We start from the raw sequence: 20064 nt of genomic DNA, 5'->3' as shown, positions 1-20064 counted from the left end.
TATTTCGGTGAGTTGACTCTGTTTGAGAATCGAACTTGGGACCCTGCACTACCTGACAACAATAATTAGGCCTGTTGTGACCTACCTGTCCTGTGAGACGTTCTAGTAGGTTGGTCACCGACCGTTGATGTTGGCGTATTACCTGTCTTGCCGAGCGGTTATGTAGGGAGGTAAAATGTAGGTACAAACTCTGTCCCGCAACTCCCAAAATAATAGATGAAGTAAAATCACTGTCCTTTATTACTCAGGATGACTATACACACTATGTACAAATATATGTACAGGTTCTGAATATGTTGGTCTGACGAGAGCTTGCTTCATGAGCCTAGCCTACTGCTATGCACTAAGTCCGAATTCTGCCCTGCGGCACGTATGTACAACTTCATTGTCACGAATGACTGCTCAAAAGAGCCTGGTCAAGAGAGCACCGATCACTGATCGAGAGAGAACCCCGCGCCATCTTGGCTTAGGGTTTATATCTGCTCTCCTTCAAGCAAAGGTCGGTCCCTTCCCACTACCGTAGTGGTTAGTCCATGGGCGTTACCTATCTATTCGCCTTGCTAGGTGGCACCCTTAATTACTATTATGAGCTATTTGTCCCAGTAGGTGCTGCTCTCTGGGCACTACTATCTCTATCTTTTTCTTTGTACTTTTGTCTCTCTGTCATTGCTAGAGTGCAACTGTACTGGCTTTGATCTCTTTGTCGGCGAGCCAAGTGCTCTAGTACCAGCTATTAGACTCTGCTTGTCAATAAGCAAACATCCTTTGCTGTAAACGTGTTATTGTAGGTGTGTTTCGCAAACGCTCTGCCTGACTAAGACTCTCCACTACTTTTAACTTACAAAATGTTTCTTCTTCCTTCCAATTATTAAACTCTCAATATAATTAATACACAAATGCTCTGGCACTACAAGATGTTCCGTATTACTGGTTAATATTCTTACACTAGCCTGCTTCCCTTCATACCCTGAAATCGAATCTCGGCTGCCGTTCATCTGACAGTCCGCCGGTTCGAGCCATCGGTACACGAGAGAGGGAAAAGATGTTCGCCATACTGGGGGACTATGGGATTTAGGGTAGATTATTAAAATCAATCAAAGGCATTTATGTTGACAATTGGGTTGCAGTGAGAGTTGAAGAGTAGAAGGATTTTTTGGTTCAGGGTACTTATAGGGGTTAGACAAGGCTGTAATCTTTCACCTTTGTTATTCGTAGTTTCCATGGATCATCTGCTGAAAGGTATAAAGTGGCAAGGAGGGATTCAGTTAGGTGGAAATGTAGTAAGCACTCTGGCCTGCTGACGTCTTGGTCTTAATGGCTGATTGTGCCGAAAGCCTGCAGTCTATTATATTGAAACTTGAAAATAAGTGCAATGAGTATGGTATGAAAATTAGCCTTTTGAAAACTAAATTGATGCCAGATTGGTGATACAAAGCAGGAACAGGTAGATAATTTCAAGTGAGATTGAATCAAGGTACAGTAAGGCTAATGCAGTGAGCTTGCAGTTGCGATCAACAATATTCTGTAAGAGAAGGAAGTCAGCTCCCGGTAAAAACTATCTTTACATCGGTCTGTTTCCAGACCAGCTTTGCTTTGCAGGAGTGAAAGCTGGTTGGACTCAGTATATCTTATTCATAAGTTAGAAGTAACAGACATGAGAGCAGCGAGAATGATTGCTGTTACAAGCCGGTGGAAACTATGGCAGGAGGACACTCGGAATGGGGGAGATAAAGGCTAAGTTAGGAATGAACTGGATGGATGAAGCTGTATGGATAAACTGGCTTTGGTGGTTGGGTCATGTGAGGTGGATGGAGGAGGCTAGATCACCTAGGAGAATAATGGACTATGTTATGGAGGGTAGGAGAAGTAGAGCGAGACCAAGACAACAATGGTTAGACTCAGTTTCTAGTGATTTAAAGATAAGAGGTATAGAACTTAATGAGCCCACATCACTAGTTGCAAATAGGGGGTTATGGCGACATTTAGTAAATTCACAGAGGCTTGCAGACTGAACAGTGAAAGGCATAACAGTCTATAATGATGATATATGATGTACGTATGTATATTTTTATTACTCCTAAGTTCTATGCTATAAAAATAGGAAAGAAAAATATAATACCTGGTTGTTTTTACTGGTTACCTCATTCTTGATTGATACTCAGAGATTTCCCTTTCAGGCAACTCACAGTATTTTTCACAGTTGGCAACAGTTGTCAGTTTCCCTCCAAATTGTGTTAGTGTAGGCTTGAAGAGCATATGCTTTTCAATTCTATTTACAGTGTTATTTTATGTTTTTGTGGTAAACCTAGGCTTGGTTTTCATTTTGTATACCTCTTGCTACATTATCAAGGCATTATAAAGCCTGTAAACTTGACTGTGTTTAATATGAAGAGAAATCTGTAAGCTTGCAAAAGAAAGTGAAGCAAGTAGGGAAGAGAAAAGACATTTCACCCAGGAAATCTGCTGCTTTGGCAGCACTTATTGCTGAAAACTGTTATACACACTATGAAATTGCTAACAGAATAAAAATATTACTGTCAGCGTAATTAAACTTTCGAAACATGTCTATTTATGTGTGAACTTTTGTTGTAATTGGACGTAAGAAATATATACCTAGTATTGACTAGGAAGATTAAAATAGTTTTTGTAAGATTTTGTAAGTAGTTCAGCTGTCAATATGGATTCAACAATGAGATTCATAGTCTGTAATCCATTTACAGAGGTGAAAAATTATATGTTGCCTGATGGCAACACTATGCAGTAAGGGTTTAAGAATGGTTATTGTTGGATTTGGTAAGTTTATGTTTATATTTGTCCAGAACAGTACACTAAAAATAATTCTGTTTTATGGAAGCCAGCTTCCTGTATGAAATGAAATAAATTTGAAAATAAAATTAGTAAAACTTGAATATTGTTTCCAAAAATAGTTCAGTATGGTGAAATATTTTGCAAATACTTCAGTAATAAAATATTTGTTATTCTGTTTCACTACAGAATTCTAAAAGAGTTTCAAATGAATTTCAGCTGGCTCTGACAGCCCCTGTTGAGGAAAGTTCAGCCAGTGATTCTGTTGGTGTAAAGAATGAATATCTCATTAAGGAGATAACATCAACTCTGGAACCTCAAACGAGCAGGTAGGGAAATATTGAATATCCCAAGGAAAAGTCAGATAAGTCAATTTTTTTATTTTTTAAAATTTTTGCAATTATCTACTAAAGTCAATGCTCTCTATAATTTGACACTAACAAGATAAGTCATTTTGTCATAATATTGAAGAAATAGCCTATTTTACTTCCATGTTATTCAAGAATACAAAACAGTCCCCGGTAAGAATCAGATAAGTTGAGTTACCTTGTTAATATTCTGAATATCTATGTATGTATGTGTGTATGTATTACATCTCCTCCTAAACCACTGGAGCGATTTACACCAAACTTGATACAGTTACGATTTAGTATCAGGAGACAAACCGCATGGGGGTAAGACACCCCAAGTACCCTAAGGAGCAGGGGGTTTGAGGGGGGTGACATATAAAACTATATGAAAATAGTGTCCAATCTATAGTTTTCGGATTCGCTGAGATGAATAGTGATACTCCAGAATTTTCTAAAGTCCAAATTCAGCCCCCTTTGGGGTGGGGGGTGAGGGGGGAATGATATAAGAAAATGATCGAAAATAGTGTCGAATCCATACTTTTCGGGGTCACTAAGATTAGTAGTGACACTCCGGATTTTTAAAAAGTCCAAGTTCAGCCCCCTTTGGGGTGGGGGCGAGGGGGGAGTGATATATCAAAATGACCGAAAATAGTGTCAAATCCATCCTTTTCGGGGTCGCTGAGATGAATAGTGACACTCCGGATTTCTTTTGACAAACTACGTGGGGGTAAAACACCCCATGTACCGGGGGGCAAGGGGGTGACATATAAAATATTCAAAAATAGTGTTGAATCCATACTTCTTGTGGTTGCGGAGATGAATAGTGACAATCTGATTAAAAAAAAAAAATCGAAGTTCAGCCCCCTTTGGGGTGGGGGCGGGGGGGAGTGATATATAAAATTAATCGAAAATAGTGTCAAATACATTGTTTTCGGGGTCGCCAAGGCGAATAGTGGCACTCCGGATTTTTAGTATCAGGAGAAAAACCGCGTGGGTGTAAGGCACCCCAGAAACCATTAGGGGCGGTGGGGTGAGGGGGGTGAGATATTAATATCATCGAAAATAGTGTCAAATCCACACTTTTCGGGGTCACTGAGATGAATAGTGACACTCCATAATTTTTTAATGTCCATGTTTAGCCCTCTTTGTGGTGAGGGCGATGGGGGAGTGATATATAAAAATAATCGAAAATAGTGTCGAATCCATAGTTTTCGGGGTCGGTGAAATGAATAGTGAGACTCCGGATTTTTTGTAAGTCCAAATTTTGCTCTTTTAGGGTGGGGGTGAGGGGGAGTGATACATAAAAATAGTCGAAAATAGTGTCGAATCCACATTTTTCGGGGTCGCTGAGATGAATAGCGGTACTCCGAATTTTTAGTATCATGAGACATACCACGTGGGTTTAGACACCACAGGTACCCTTAGGGGAAGGGGGTCGAGGGGGATGAGATATAAAAATCATGAAAGTAGTGTTGAATCCATACTTCACGGGGTCACTGAGGTGAATAGTGACACTCCGGATTTTTAAAGTCCAAGTTCAGCCCCCTTCGAGGTGGGGAAGAGGGGAGAGTGATATATAAAATAATCTGAAATATTGTTGAATCGGTAGTTTTTGTGGGCACTGAGATAATTCGTCTTATTCTGAAAATATTTATAAGTCCAATTTCAGTCCCCTTCACGGTGAGGGGGCGCGGGCGAAGTGATAAATAAAAATAAACAAAAATAGTGTCGAATCCATAATTTTGGGGTCCCTGAGATTAATAATGATACTCTGGATTTTTTATAAATCCTATTTCATCCCCCTTTGGCATAGGGGAGAAGGGGTAAAACAGAAATTGTTAAAAAGGACCGAAATAATGTATGTACCATAGCCTATGTATGTTACAGCATAGCTTTCAACCAAAAGTGATACAAGTATGACTTACTATCTGGAGAAACTACTGTTTATGATAAGCGAACAATAATATTTTTCTGGACTACTGGAGTGATTCAAACAAAACCTGGTACACTTATGAATTACTATCAAGAGATAAACTGCGTGGGATTATGATAAATTAGCACCCCTAGGGGTAGGTGTTGGAAAGGGTGAGATTTAAAAATAATCAAAAATAGGGTCACATCAAAATGGTTTTCTGGGTCGCTGAAATTAATAGTGACACTCCGGTTGTCGTTTAAGTCCAAGTTGATCCCCAGTTGGCAGGCGGGTGAGAAGAAGTGAAGAAAAGAAAATATCCAAATGACCGGGATTAAGGATGTTTGTGTGTACGTTCCAATATACAGTAATTGTCAGCTGAACTTGGTACAAATATTACCTACTATCTAGAAAAAAATACTGTGGGGGAAAAAACACCCCTAGAAGCCTTAGACAAGGGGACAAAATATAACAGTATCAGTGTTGAATCCATACTTTTCGAGACTACGGGAGTGATTTCAAACACACTTAGTCACTTATGACTTATTTATCAGGAGAAAAAGTGCTTGGAGGTATGACAACGCTAGCACACCAACGTGGGGGTCAGATGTAGAAATAATGGAATATAGTGTCAAATCCATTCTTTTTGGGGTCACTCTGATGAATAGTAACGCTCTGAATTTTTTAGAAGTCCAAGTTCTGCCTCCTTTCGCATAGCGGTGAGAAGAAGTGAAAAACAAAATTTTCAAAATGACCGAGATAATGGATGTATATGTATATTCCAGCATAACTCTCAACCAAAATTGGACCTACTGTCTGCCTTTGGGGTAAGAGACCCCTAGCCTCTAAAATAGAGCTGAAATGTAAACATTAACCGAAAACGACAGATATCGGTGTTTAATCCATAGTTTTTGGGGTTGCTGAGATGAACTGTGACACTCTGGATGCCGTTTAAGGTTAAGTTCAGTCCTAATCGGCAGTCGGGTTAGAACTGGTAATGAAAAGAAAACGTCCAAATGGACAGAGTTTAAAGATGTATGTGTGTATATTTTAGCATACCTCTCAACCAAACTTGGTATACACATGACTTACTATATAGAAAACATTACTGTGGGGGTCAGATACACCTAGCACCCCTAGGGGCAAGGGTGAATTATCAGAAAGACAGGTGAAATATAAAAAATAATAGTTAACGACAAATATTCATGTACAGTCCATAGTTTTCGAGGTCGCTGAGGTTGTCCAGTTGTCGTTGTTCACCCTCTATTGGCATGGATATTAGAAGGGGCGGAAAGGAAAATGTTCTAAATGACCTAAAATACGGATGCATGTGTTTTTCATCCAGCATAACCCTCATATAAAATTGGTACACGTATCTGAAAAAATTACTGTTGGGGTAAAAAAAAACCTAGCACTCGTAGGGGAGATGGTGAAATATAACAATAAACAAATTATACTGATATTAATATCGAGTTCACAGAATCAATCTGTGACACACTGGATGGTTAAGTCATACTTCAGCTGCAGTCAGTATGGATGCGAGTGGTTGAAAATGAATGTAAATATAACGGATAGTATGGATGTACTGTATCTGGGTATGTTCCAGAATACTCTCAATGAAACTTGGTACACATATGACTTACCATATTAGAAAAAATACTATGGAGATGAAAAATCACAGCCTCTGATGGGGGTGGGGAAAGAGAGGGGCTGACATGCAAAAATGATGGAAAATAACAGATATTAATGTCGAAAGCCATTGTTTACGTGTCTCTGATACGAACTGTGGCGGTCTTGATACCGTTTAAGTCTACGTTCAGTCTCCATTGAGACAGGAGCTGAGAAGGGCTTAAAAGTATATAGTATAAAATGACCGAGATTAGTGTTGAATACACTGCTTTAGGGTCACTAGGCTGATTGTGACATTCTCAATGATGGCCAAAATCGTATGCATCATTATGTATAGTGCGACGGGTAAATACATATATTTATTACTTTGTTTTTATTGGAAAGAATCAAATAACTCCCAGTCAATTCCGGCTTCCACAAGGACAAGGTTTTACTCGAAAATTAAATAATTTAAAACTTGAAATCAGATACATCTAAATAACTCTAAAACTACATAATAGGTCATAATATCAACATCTCAAAAAGAATTCAATACGCATTCACTTCACACTTAACTAACTGGTAATACAAATACTAAAGGTAAACATCCAAAAACTATCCAGGCAATGCCGGGTACTACATCTAGTTGTTAATAAAAGTGGCTTCAACCAGAGAAGTCAGTTTGTCTTATATGTCATACAAATTCTGTTGTTATTGTGGATGGGGACACTATTACTCGTATTTTATAAATGAATTATTGGCAGTGAATTTACACAGTTGGCTCTGTTAAAGAGAACTATTAAATCTTACACAAATGTGACTTACATTCTTTGGGTTTTACTGGTCCACATAAGGAAATAATGCCTGGTCAATATAGGATACATCAGTTTCATTCACGATCCAAAGCAGATACTTCATTCATTTTTTGAATTAAACAAAATCCATCAAAAACTATTATTTAAAAAGCTGTTGTATGTAAAGCTGAATGGTTTGGCAATATTTGGTGAATCTGTGATTTCGTATTGGTTAAAAAAAAAGCGCTTCCACTGAGAACTTTAATTTTTTTATTTATCTTGTTATTCTGTGGAAGGGCATGACTCTTTTCATTATAAAATGAAAGTTTTCAGAGATTTCTTCCCAGTATACAGTATTTTGACTAAATTACTTATTCTCAACAGCTTTCTCTTTTATCTGAATTCGACTGAACCGTGCAAATATTCATAATTCTCATTACCGTAACTATTACAGTACGTTACCACCTAATCAATACATAATTTATTCTTGATTAATTATACATCTCAGTGTGGTGTGGGACTAGTTTTGACCAAGTATTGTTCATCTTCAGCCACTCATATTTATACAAAACCAACCCAAATAATTACTGTAACACCATAATCAACGACTTAGTACACTCCCAATCCCAAAAAAAAAGCAGCTTATCAAAATATTGTTATTGGGCGTTCAAAATAACCTTATCCAACAGAGATCACCGAACAGAACTTAATACCATCTGATATATTGCTAAATCCAATGGCTACAATACAGCATTCTTAGAAAAGATAGTCAATAAATTCAAATACAATATCCACACAACTCTGACTAGAGGAAAAGCAGTTAAAACCCCGACCTCTGTTTTCACCTTTAACAACAACAACAACGCCAACATACACCAAGTGTCAAATATCTGTAAAAAACACTGCCAGAATATAGTCTATAGAACCAACAATGGCAATGCAGTCAATTTCTACAACACTCACTATGTCAGTTACAACAACAGATACACTAAGCCAGGTGTTTATAAACTACAGTGCAATAGTGTGTGGGATCTGGTAAATGCAGCACGGGTGAAGTTTAAGAAAGCGGAGATTGTTATTAGTGGAATACTGTGTAGGAGGGATACTGACTGGAGGGTGATTGGGGATTTAAATGAGACTATGGAGTGGGTATGTGGGAAACTGGGAGTGAAATTTCTAGATCCTAATGGGTGGGTAGGAGATAGGGATCTGCGCTCAGATGGCCTTCATTTAAACCGCAGTGGTGCGTATAAGTTAGGAAATTTGTTTGGAAGGGTAATAGGGAGGTACATTCAGGGAAACGGGATGGCCTAGGGAGCGGTGATAAGGGAACAGGGAACTGGAAATCAAGTAGGGATGACATAAAATTGTTAGTGTTGAACTGTAGAAGTATTGTAAAGAAAGGAATAGAATTAAGTAATATAATAGATATATATTTACCAGATATTGTAATAGGAGTTGAATCATGGCTGAGAAATGATATAATGGATGCAGAAATTTTCTCACGGCACTGGAGTGTGTATCGTAGAGATAGGATAGGAAAGGTGGGAGGGGGAGTTTTCATTCTGGTGAAAGAAGAATTTGTAAGCTATGAAAAAGTTAAAGATGAGACACATGAAATTCTAGGTGTAAGGCTCATTTCTAAAGATAATAGGCAACTTGATATATTTGGAGTGTACAGATCGGGAAAGGGTAGCACTGATGCGGATTCGGAATTATTTGATAGGATAGTCAGCTATGTGGGAAACGACATGGAAAGAAATGTGATTGTAGCGGGAGATCTGAATTTGCCAGATGTCAATTGGGAAGGAAATGCGAACGACAGGAAGCATGACCAACAAATGGCAAATAAGTTAATATGGGAAGGACAGCTGATTCAGAAAGTGATGGAACCAACCAGAGAGAAAAATATTTTGGATGTGGTGCTGATAAAACCAGATGAGCTCTATAGGGAAACTGAAGTAATAGATGGTATTAGTGATCATGAAGCTGTTTTTGTGGTAGTTAAAAATAAATGTGATAGAAAGGAAGGTCTTAAAAGTAGGACTGTTAGGCAGTACCATATGGCTGATAAAGCAGGTATGAGGCAGTTTCTAAAAAGTAACTATGATCAGTGGAAAACGGTAAATAAAAATGTAAACATACTCTGGGATGGGTTTAAAGAAATTGTTGAGGAATGCGAAAACAGGTTTGTACCTTTAAGGGTGGTAAGGAATGGTAAAGACCCACCTTATTATAACAGAGAAATAAAGAGACTAAGAAGGAGGTGCAGACTGGAAAGAAATAGAGTTAGAAATGGCTGTGGAAGTAAGGAGAAATTGAAGGAACTTACTAGAAAATTGAATCTAGCAAAGAAGGCAGCTAAGGATAACATGATGGCAAGCATTATTGGCAGTCATACAAATTTTAGGGAAAAATGGAAGGGTATGTATAGGTATTTTAAGGCAGAAACAGGTTCCAAGAAGGACATTCCAGGAATCATTAATGAACAAGGGGAGTATGTATGTGAGGATCTTCAAAAGGCAGAAGTATTCAGTCAGCAGTATGTAAAGATTGTTGGTTACAAGGATAATGTCGAGATAGAGGAAGAGACTAAGGCCAAAGAAGTAATAAAATTTACATATGATAACAATGACATTTACAATAAGATACAAAAGTTGAAAACTAGAAAAGCGGCTGGAATTGATCAGATTTCTGGGGATATACTAAAGACAATGGGTTGGGATATAGTACCATATCTGAAGTACTTATTTGATTATTGTTTGGCCGAAGGAGCTATACCAGATGAATGGAGAGTTGCTATAGTAGCCCCTGTGTATAAAGGAAAGGGTGATAGACATAAAGCTGAAAATTACAGGCCAGTAAGTTTGACATGCATTGTATGTAAGCTTTGGGAAGGCATTCTTTCTGAATATATTAGACATGTTTGTGAAATTAATAACTGGTTCGATAGAAGGCAATTCGGTTTTAGGAAAGGTTATTCCACTGAAGCTCAACTTGTAGGATTCCAGCAAGATATAGCAGATATCTTGGATTCTGGAGGTCAAATGGACTGTATCGCGATTGACATGTCTAAAGCATTTGATAGGGTGGATCATGGGAGACTACTGGCGAAAATGAGTGCAATTGGACTAGACAAAAGAGTGACTGAATGGGTTGCTATATTTCCAGAAAATAGATCTCAGAGAGTCAGAGTAGGTGAAGCTTTGTCTGACCCTGTAATAGTTGAGAGGGGAGTTCCTCAGGGCAGTGTTATCGGACCTTTATATTTTCTTATATATATAAATGATATGAGTAAAGGAGTGGAATCGGAGGTAAGGCTTTTTGCGGATGATGTTATTCTCTATAGAGTGATAAATAAGTTACAAGATTGTGAGCAACTGCAACGTGACCTCGAAAATATTGTGAAATGGACAGCAGGCAATGGTATGTTGATAAACGGGGCTAAAAGTCAGGTTGTGAGTTTCACAAATAGGAAAAGTCCTCTCAGTTTTAATTACTGCGTTGATGGGGTGAAAGTTCCTTTTGGGGATCATTGTAAGTATCTAGGTGTTAATATAAGGAAAGATCTTCACTGGGGTAATCACATAAATGGGATTGTAAATAAAGGGTACCGATCTCTGCACATGGTTATGAGGGTATTTAGGGGTTGTAGTAAGGATGTAAAGGAGAGTGCATATAAGTCTCTGGTAAGACCTCAACTAGAGTATGGTTCCAGTGTATGGGACCATCACCAGGATTACCTGATTCAAGAACGGGAAAAAATCCAAAGAAAAGCAGCTCGATTTGTTCTGGGTGATTTCCGACAAAAGAGTAGCGTTACTAAAATGTTGCAATGTTTGGGTTGGGAAGAATTGAGAGAAAGAAGAAGAGCTGCTCGACTAAGTGGCATGTTCCGAGCTGTCAGCGGAGAGATGGCGTGGATTGACATTAGTAGACGAATAGGTTTGAATGGCGTCTATAAAAGTAGGAAAGATCACAATATGAAGATAAAGTTGGAATTCAAGAGGACAAACTGGGGCAAATATTCATTTATAGGAAGGGGAGTTAGGGATTGGAATAACTTACCAAGGGAGATGTTCAATAAATTTCCAATTTCTTTGAAATGATTTCGGAAAAGGCTAGGAAAGCAACAGATAGGGAATCTGCCACCTGGGCGACTGCCCTAAATGCAGATCAGTATTGATTGATTGATCACAGACAATGAATGGACAGACAGGTTGGAGTATTCCAGTTAGATACAATGAACATCTGATTGTGAATAAATACAACAGATATTCGGCCGTGGGCCAACACAGAACTGGAACTGGGCACGAGTTCACAAGCGTTGAACTAGACATGAAAATCATTAAGGTAATGGATAAAGGGGCTCTCTTGAACATTAATGGAGAATATTTATATACATTTAGAGCAGTATTCCAACCGAAACTTTAATTTAAATGAAATCTCAGGAAAACCCAATACTTTATTTGACATCATCATTCCTACATATGACGAATACAGTAAAAACAAAAATTACTCCCACCAACACAATAATCCCCACACACCTTCCCCAAAACCCCCCACTCCACTGCACCCACATGTTCTGCCTTAAGAACACTTCACCTCCTTAACTCCCCTACACCTCTTCCCTCTAATGCATTCCTGCAGCGGTTAGTTGTGAGTCTATCTGTGTATGACTAGCAGGTGATAGTTCTACACGAAGTGAGTCTTGCACACATGCTACTTTTATTTCTTGACCCAGTTCAACTCACAAGGTACGTAGTCAATCTTTTCCTTTCTTTTTTAGATGTAACACCATCAGAATCACAACGTAATTACGAGATCCTACATTACCAATTGGTTTAATACCACAACAAATATTGACTTTAACCTCTTAAAGAGGTTATATGATAATAAAGCTTTAACACAAACATTCGACTCCATTGTGCTCTTAAGGACAAATTTATATTTCATCAGCATCACAAGAATTTATGTTCTACCAAATCACTTTGCAGCATTTGACCAAGCAATTAAGTGCCACTAAAATCACAAATTATAAATATCAACACACATATTTATATATCATCAAGACTCATCAATTAAGCAGAAAGAACCCAGCAAATATTTTTATACAAACATGATGTCAAAATACGCATCTTATTTTTAATTGTTATAGTTGTTAAGGTCATTAAGATGCAGAAATCCTACCTTTTAATGTTTTAACATCATATGTCACCATATGTTTAATAAGTGCACAAAAATGTTTTTAGGTACACGTTTCATCATTGTTTATATACAATAGGATTAATACTTCATCAAATTTTTACTATGGATGGCTGAATATGATCAATGCTTCATCAAAACTGGTCCCGTACCACACTGTGATGTATAATTAATTACAGAATAAATTATGTACCGTGTTGTAATTGTATAAATACAGACCAAAATGAAGATGATATCATATCCCATTAACTATGTGTTCAGTACGCTTTGGACTGAAGGAAATGAAGTATCTTACTTCTTTATGACAGAATAAGCATTCTTCACAAACAGCCTAGCAAACAAACCTTCAGTGGGCTGCTGTCTTCGAAGGGAGTTCAATATATAATACAACACTTTTTTTTCTTTCTAAAAGCAGGTTGGTTTTATTGAGGATTCAAATAGACCGAACACCCCAATCTTTTTGCTACAATGCCCTCTCATTCATCATAATTTCTGTTCAATGCTACGGCCTTATGCCACCGTAATGTGAAGGCCTGTATGCCTGCATTGTACCATTCGACTGGTCGATGTCAGAGCCAACGTCGTGCTGCATAAATAACTTCTCCATCATCCACATAGTGCTTTCCGTGAGTGCATCCTTCATTGGGCCAAACAGATGGAAGTCAGAAGACACAAGATGCAGGCTGTAGGGTGGGTGAGGAAGAACACTCCACTGAAGTTTTTTAAGCTCCTGTCGGGTACGCAGACTTGTGTGAGGTCTTGGGTTGTCATGGAGAAGGAGAAGTTTGTTTGCGTTTTTGTGGCTATGAACACGCTGAAGTTGTTTCTTCAATTTCGTTAGTGTAGCGCTATACACTTCAGAGTTGATCCTTTCACCATGAGGGAGGACATCGAACTGAGTAACCCCTTCAGAGTCCCAGAAGACCGTAGCCATGACTTTACCAGCTGAGGGTACAGTTTTGGACTTTCCTTTGTGGGAGAGTTGGTGTGGTACCATTCCATGGATTGCCATTTTGTTTCCAGTTCGAAGTGATGAATCCACGTTTCATCACCTGTGACAATGTTTGACAAGAAATTGTCACCTTCAGCCTTGTGACAAGCAAGCAATTCCGCACTAATGTTTCTTCTTTGCTCTTTATGGTCTTCCGTTAAGTGTTGTGGAACCCAGCGGAAACAAAGCTTTGAATACTCCAACTGGTGGATAAGTGTATCAGCACTACCAACAGAAATGTCAAGTTCAGCAGTGAGGTGTTTGACTGTGATCCTTTGATCACCTTGAGTAAGGGTGTCTGCACATTCCAACTTCGCAGTCGTCACAGCTGTACGTGGCCGGCCGGCACGCGGGAGATCAGACAGGTTTGCTCGACCTTGTTGTGATGATGAAACTCGCCTTGCCCAACGACTCACCATGCTTTTGTCCACTGCCAGGTCTCCGTAGACATTCTGCAAGCGCCTATGAATATCTGTGATGCTCTGGTTTTCCGCCAAAAGAAACTCAATAACTGTTCTCTGTTTGGTATGCACCTCCATTATAGATTCCATTTTGATGACTAGTTATAGCACTGCCACGTATCGGAAAATAATTAAACTCTACAAGGTGAAGTGGGAATCTTCAAAGATATCTGAAACAAAATTCCATTTTTTAAAAAACTGAAATTGGCCGAGAAATAAAATATGTTGGATTATACAGGGTGAAGCTCGGGTGTCGCAGCGCAACTCCTCACATGCCAGCAATAAAAAAATGTCTCTTACAAATTTCCGTCTTGCGAGTATATCCGGTAGAAAACGGATGTTGAAGAGTAGCAATCTGACAACACTGTAACCATATGTAGGGTAACTACCGCTGTCAGCACCTTCTCGTCATGCTGTACAGTTGGTGCAGTGGGTAGAGTTTTTGGTTGGCATGCAGGAGGTCGATGGTTCGATCCTGGGTTGAGGCGCATATTTTATTTGCTAATTTCCATCTGATATTACCTACTGTAATACAGTAAGACACCGTTTCTGAGATCACATGTATCCTACATTTACACCATTTTGTAATGCTGAAACAACAAATACCTGTTTAGACTAATAAGAAATAGACAGCTGAAACAAACAGGTTTCACATCTAGTAGATGAAGTGGTGCGAATAAATTCACGCCCACGACGTGGAAAGGGCGCCTTTCAAAGCTGACCAATGAAAACGTTTGTTCGTCCATTTCTAGGATCGTAGTATGTAAGTGCAAATGGTTTCTAGAGGACCCACTGCAATCGCTGTTGACGATCAAGATGCCAGATACCATACCACCTGGACTACATTTACGAAATAAAAAACATACGCCTCAATCCAGGATCGACCACTCGACCTCCTGCATGCTAACACAAAACTCTATCCACTGCACCAACTGTACAGTACGACTAACTTCTGCTGACAGAGGTAGTTACCCTACATGTGGTTACAGTGTTGCCAGATTGCTACTCTTCAACGTCGTTTTTCTGCCGGATATACTCGCAAGGCGAAACTTTGAAAGAGACAGACATTTTTTTATTGCTGGCATGTGAGGAGTCGTGCTGCGACGCCCGAGTGTGCGAATTACGCTTCACCCTGTATATTGAACACCCTATTAGTAGAGTTTGTAGAAAGAAGAAAGTTGATTTGCCTGAGTTACAGACCATAATGGAATTAAAAATGCTAGGAATTGCTTTATTATGTTTGAGCAAGAGGTGAAGAGGAAAATGAAGTATTAAGCCATAGCCAATTTGATGAGCTGTGGTTGCAACAAATTGTAATGGCATATACCGGTACCTCATCTGATGAGCACAGCTCGCAGCACTGCATTATTTAGTATAAATGCATGCAGGTGTGATGAGCTCTCATGTGGTCTCCGTAGAACCCTGGTGCAGGTCTTTCTAGTTGATGGCCATGGGTGATGATGTTCATAAGGAGGTACGGAGAGAGTGAAACCTGGTGTCGGCACGTAGCCTACTCCTGTCAAATAACACCAAGGGATCAGTTCAAGGCTTAACTTCTCCATCCGATGGACAAATTGTCATTAACAGCATCGTATGCCCTCGCTCCATATGAACACTATGGAGAAGTTTGGAATTAAACCCAGGCTTTCAGCATGCAGTGTGCATACCACCATCTTTCCTACCCTGCCATTCAACAATCTGATGGTGAATTTTTTTTTAACCAACAGGACCTGAACCAACTAACATCAGTGTCAGACTATATAGATTTGATGTCATAAAGATTATGGCCACCATGCAGTTCCAATCCTAACACAGAGAAGTCCTTTGCATGCATTCTGATTTGTTATTTGTTATTTGTTGGAAAACTGCCATCCTAACACATACCCTATGTGTCCTGGTCAGGAAACAACAGTTTCTTTTTGGTGTAGTAGTGTAACGTTCCAGACGTCACAGTGTAATTATGTTAATTTTATTATGTGTGATTAATTCAGGAATTTAACGTCATGATATTTATCTTGGTATGTAATTGTATTATAATTCATGGTTGATCATTTGCTCACTATCATTTCATTACTTTGTAACTACGACTTGTAAACGAGGGCTGAATATCCTAATATTCACTTAGATTCTTGCGACATTCGTTTAAATTTAACTTGCAGTAGATTTCCTCTATCTTGCCACATCACCGAGGAAGAAGGAAGGACAAATTTAGACATCAAATTCTGGGAAAAGCGATCACGTGTTCAAGCGTTGTAACGATAGCTACCGTATTTCGACCAGAATAATTCAAACTGATCACCGCCTATATTTTCAAAGGAGCGTCATGTTGCCATGGATACTGAGTGAAAGGGCTAATAGAAGAACAGTTGATATCTTGGTTGGGATCCATCAACTCTAATATCTGGAGTTTGGAGAGACGTGTCAACTGATTGGACCACGTGTAGCGACCTGTAATTAGAGCCAGTGAAGGTTATAAAAGGGCGTGTTGGAGCTCTTGGCATCATTAATCTTCTTGATTCTTCGATCTTGTATTTCGCTGTAGGTCTGAGAACTTGTCTTATGGTTGTTGTACCATAGTGGACTAGTGTGATAGTTTATCACTTCTACATTAATTACTTCGTTAAAACGACGTGGTACTTAGGAATTTCTGAATGAGGGGTGTATAGCCACTCTCATCAGGAAGTACGTATAGCTCGGCTACTAGACCGGTTTGTACCAGTCTAAGACAATAGGTAGTATTAAACTAGGTAGAAATGAAACTTTAGGGCACATTTTCAGTAAAGTTGGAAGGATTATTAATTGAGTATCCTCTCCACATAACCCAAGGAGGTTTTTCTAACTATGACTTAGGGATCATCTCCAATATATGGGATAGAGCATAATAGGGAGTGTTAGTGTCGAAGCCATCTTCCAATTAGTGGTCGGTGCACTTAGCAAGGCAGGAATGGTACTTAGCTGCAGATGAAGATATCTCAAAGACGACCGGTGATGTTCCAGCTACAAGGATGGAAGCTCTCCAAGGACCAGCAGAACAAGACTACATGGTGAGCAAGCGAGTTAAAAATATTGCAAGTTTTCGCGAAGTAGAGTCATTCAACTTTTTGTTAAATTCATTTTCTATTTTAAATTCAGTTCTCGTTAAACCGTCGTCATTTATATTCAATATAATAAATAGTATTTTTCTAGTTCACTTTAATCAATCTGCCTTAATTAGCCTTTTGATTTCTAATTCTCCTGCTTAATGATTAGTGCACTTTCACCCCACCCCTGTGATAAGAGTCCGTCCAAGCTTGATTATAAATTTTTATCTTTAAGTCATCAACTTAAAGATTGGCGCCCTTAGCTTGCATGGTTGCATTTCTCGTTCAATGATTGTTCTCCAAGAGGGGAAGTCACAGTAGTAGTAGTAGTAGTAGTACCGGGCGAGTTGGCTGTGCGGTTAGGAGTGCAAAGCTGTGAGCTCGCATCTGAGAGATAGTGGGTTTGAACCCCACTGTCGGCAGCCCTGAAAATGGTTTTCCGTGGTTTCCCATTTTCACACCAGGAAAATGCTGGTGCTGTACCTTAATTAAGGCCATGGCCGCTTCCTTCCCATTCCTAGGCCTTTCCTGTCCCATCATAGCCATAAGACCTATCTGTGTTGGGCGGCGTAAAGCAAATAGCAAAAAAAAAAAAAAAATAATGATAAAACCAAACCCCATGGCGCAACAGCCCCGAAGGGCCATGTCCTACCAAGCAACCACTGCAGATTAAGAGGTGACATGTGGTCAGCACAACGAATCCTCTCGGCCGGTATTCTTGGCTTTCTAGACCGTGGCCGCCATCTCACTGTCAGATGGCTCTTCAATTGTAATCACATAGACTGAGTGGACCTCGAACCAGCCCTCAGCTCCAGGTAAAAATCCCTCACCTGGCCAGGAATCAAACCTGGAGCCTCTGGGTAAGAGGCAGGCATGCTACCCCTACACCGTGGGGCCGGCAATAATAATAATGCTATTGGCTTTATGTCCCACTAACTACTCTTATGGTTTTCAGAGACGCCGAGGTACTGAAATTTTGTCCGACAGGAGTTCTTTTACATGCTCAACATTATTGAAGAATATTCCATACATCTGGATCAATATGACAACCCAACCCACAATCTCAATGAAATCACATAAAAAACTAACATTTATGATGCTACCATTCCCCTAATCAAAAACCATTATATGAAGGTCATAATTAAATAACAACAGAAACACGTACACAGAACCCCTCAAGACACACGTCGTCCCCTCCACTCTACCCCTCCAAACTTCACCTCTACCCCTCCTACCCTCCCCGCTCACCAAATGATGACAAGTGCTATTGTGATTATTAACATTTAGACACAGATCTGTGCATGTGAATTTTGAATAAACAATGCTCTGTGTAAACCGCTGCAACTAGTGTGTGTAGGTGTGAAAATGAATCTTGTACGATCTCTGATATGTGATGAAGACATTAACATGAGTTATTATCACCATAATTTGAACTCCACTTATCTTAAATAGTGTAATGTTTTTATTTTAATGTATTGCTATCTTGATATATTTATATTCATGATATATTTAGCACCTGAAGATGATCCCAACAGAGGATCAAAACTACTTGTGCACTCATAATATACTTTCAAAGGTAAATACGTATAATTGACACTATACAAGTATTGATTAGGTGGAGAACCCCAAACCTACAATTGTGAATTGTTGAATTATCAATGCGGAAATGAAATTGATAACATATGATAAATAGGATGTCGTCAGGTAATTTCATTAATTTCAAGCTGCAACTGATAGTACGTTAAATATTCCAAAGTTAAACATAAGTTCTGCTTCAAGTATTGAGATTACTCATCCTGATATTGTGTACTATACATTAAAAGATCACATTCATACATAGAAGACTGGCAAAGAGAAATTGTCTTTAAAAGAGGCAAACCATTAGTAATACCATGAGCATACATTTAACAGCATGTGATTATGATCACAAGATATCTTTTGAAAAAATAAAGGATCTGGAAGCAATGATTCAATATCTCCTGTACGAACATTGCCAGTTTTATGTTGATTTGTGCAGTAAGGAAAGAAAATAAAGATGTGTTCATGTAGTGAATTAAGATTTTGGACGGAAGTGGTTATTATTATTATTATGATGATGATGATGATGATGATGATGATGATGATTATTATTATTATTATTATTATTATTATTATTATTATTATTATTATTATTATTATTATTATTATTATTATTATTATTATTTAAAAGCGAGAAGAATCGCCCCGGTCTGAGTTTTACGAATAGATTGAATACTCACACCGTTGTCTTCCGGTTTTATTTTACTCCGAATACCCTTCAAAACGAGAACAGGGACAATTTTAATAAATCTTTAAGGGATGTCCTTGGAACGGATGGCGATGTGAAGACTTTAACTCCCCGCACTACCTTGGAAATTTGGGACATGGACAGTATCACCACTGCTTTAGATGTAGAGGAAGCTGTAAGACAAGATCTTCAGAATTTCGAAGGAGAACTGAAAGTCTCAATTAATAATCCGAACAGCAGAGGGCAAAAACTTGCTATCAATGAGATAGAAGATAAGGAGGCCCAGAAACTTTTAGATATGGGTAAAATTAAAATAGGATGGTTGGATTGTAGAATCCGAAAAAGGATCGTGGTATCTCGCTGCTTTCGATGTCTTTCGTATGGACACCATGCACGAAACTGCAAAGGTGCAGATGGAAGCAAAATTTGTTTTAAGTGCGGAGAAGCCGGGCATAGGGCGGTAGGTTGCAAAGCAAATCCGAGATGCATAATTTGCACAGACATTAACGTCGACGAAGCTAATCGAAGTCATGTACTTGGCTCAAAAGCCTGCACAGCGTTTCATGAAGCTCTCGAAAAGGCTAAAACTATT

General features: G+C 38.9%; 1 protein-coding gene across 2 annotated transcripts in view; it reads left to right on the top strand.

Annotated features, from left to right (window-relative positions):
• The window catches only part of LOC136875856 (uncharacterized), a 289779-nt gene that overhangs the window by 176305 nt on the left and 93410 nt on the right, over positions 1–20064 (top strand). For both annotated transcript variants that reach the window (XM_068228203.1, XM_068228204.1), the window contains exon 13: positions 3025–3134. In XM_068228203.1, coding sequence (XP_068084304.1) covers positions 3025–3134 — 110 coding nt within the window. The remainder of the gene's footprint in view (positions 1–3024; positions 3135–20064) is intronic.

Source organism: Anabrus simplex, chromosome 6, assembly GCF_040414725.1.
Source record: "Anabrus simplex isolate iqAnaSimp1 chromosome 6, ASM4041472v1, whole genome shotgun sequence".
In the NCBI taxonomy this organism is placed as follows: domain Eukaryota; kingdom Metazoa; phylum Arthropoda; class Insecta; order Orthoptera; family Tettigoniidae; genus Anabrus; species Anabrus simplex.
This window is presented reverse-complemented; position numbering and strand designations above follow the sequence as displayed.